General features: G+C 56.9%; 1 protein-coding gene across 3 annotated transcripts in view; it reads right to left on the bottom strand.

Annotated features, from left to right (window-relative positions):
• Positions 1 to 484, bottom strand: part of tsku (tsukushi small leucine rich proteoglycan homolog (Xenopus laevis)) — an 8354-nt gene extending 7870 nt beyond the window's left edge. Inside the window, exon 1 of one of the 3 annotated variants that reach the window (XM_069892554.1) lies at positions 371 to 484. In XM_069892554.1, coding sequence (XP_069748655.1) covers positions 371 to 459 — 89 coding nt within the window. In that variant the 5' untranslated portion in view covers positions 460 to 484. Of the gene's footprint in view, positions 1 to 216 lie in introns of all 3 variants that reach the window. The other 2 variants (XM_069892553.1, XM_069892555.1) reach the window with 2 other exon arrangements.
• Positions 485 to 946: the final 462 nt, after the last annotated feature.

Raw genomic sequence — 946 nt, forward strand, 5'->3', positions numbered from 1 at the left:
TACTTAATGGGAAAGTTTTTAAATCCGCTCGAGTGCAAAACGAACTCGGAGTTTAATCGTAAAATTAGTTCCAAATGTCAATACAACGTCCGGAGTGAGACGTTGAGTCGAAATCGCCAAGGCGTGGACAATTCTCTTTCCCTCGTTTTCTTCCTCGCTTTGCAGGCTGGAAATCTGCAGATTTCTGGCTCGGTCGGGACGTCTCGGCCAACTTACCGGTTCTGCAACGTGTACATTCCCTCATCTAACGAGCCCTTCGCGTTCAGTCTCTTCGCCTCCAACTTTAACGCATCCTGCAGACACGATCGTGCTTCGCCAAGTCCAGGGCGACACAGGGTGAAGAGAGAGGGAATAAACACTCTAAACGCACCTTGGGACCGGCCCATTGCCTGTCTGACCCATGGAGCACAATGACCTGCCCGCAACTCCTCGCAGACTCCACTTCCAACGTGGCTCCATACGAGGGCGATCGTTCGACACACATCGCACGCTGGGTGAGTCGGGGACACTGACCAATCAGCAATGGCGCCGCATCCAGGTGACGTTCCAAATGGAACCCCTCATTTGGTCAATGGAGCCGCGAATTGCAACAGTCCATTCATAAAGTCACGCTGCACGTGGGGTCGGATTAGGTCGCGGGAGGCCACCATTGCCCTGAGCATAAAGCCCTGCAAAAGGTAGTGGACACAGCCCCGGACATTCCAGGCAAAACCCCTCCCCAACCTCAAGCAGCAGCAATCATCGAGGATCCACTCCACCCAGCACCTGGAGCAGCCGCAGGATCCACTCCACACCCAGCGACTGGAGCAGCCGCAGGATCCACTCCACCCAGCGCCTGGAGCAGCCGCAGGATCCACTCCACCCAGCGCCTGGAGCAGCCGCAGGATCCACTCCACCCAGCGCCTGGAGCAGCCGCAGGATCCACTCCACCCAGCGCCTGGAGCAG

This window comes from Narcine bancroftii, chromosome 7 (genome assembly GCF_036971445.1).
Source record: "Narcine bancroftii isolate sNarBan1 chromosome 7, sNarBan1.hap1, whole genome shotgun sequence".
Lineage (NCBI taxonomy): Eukaryota > Metazoa > Chordata > Chondrichthyes > Torpediniformes > Narcinidae > Narcine > Narcine bancroftii.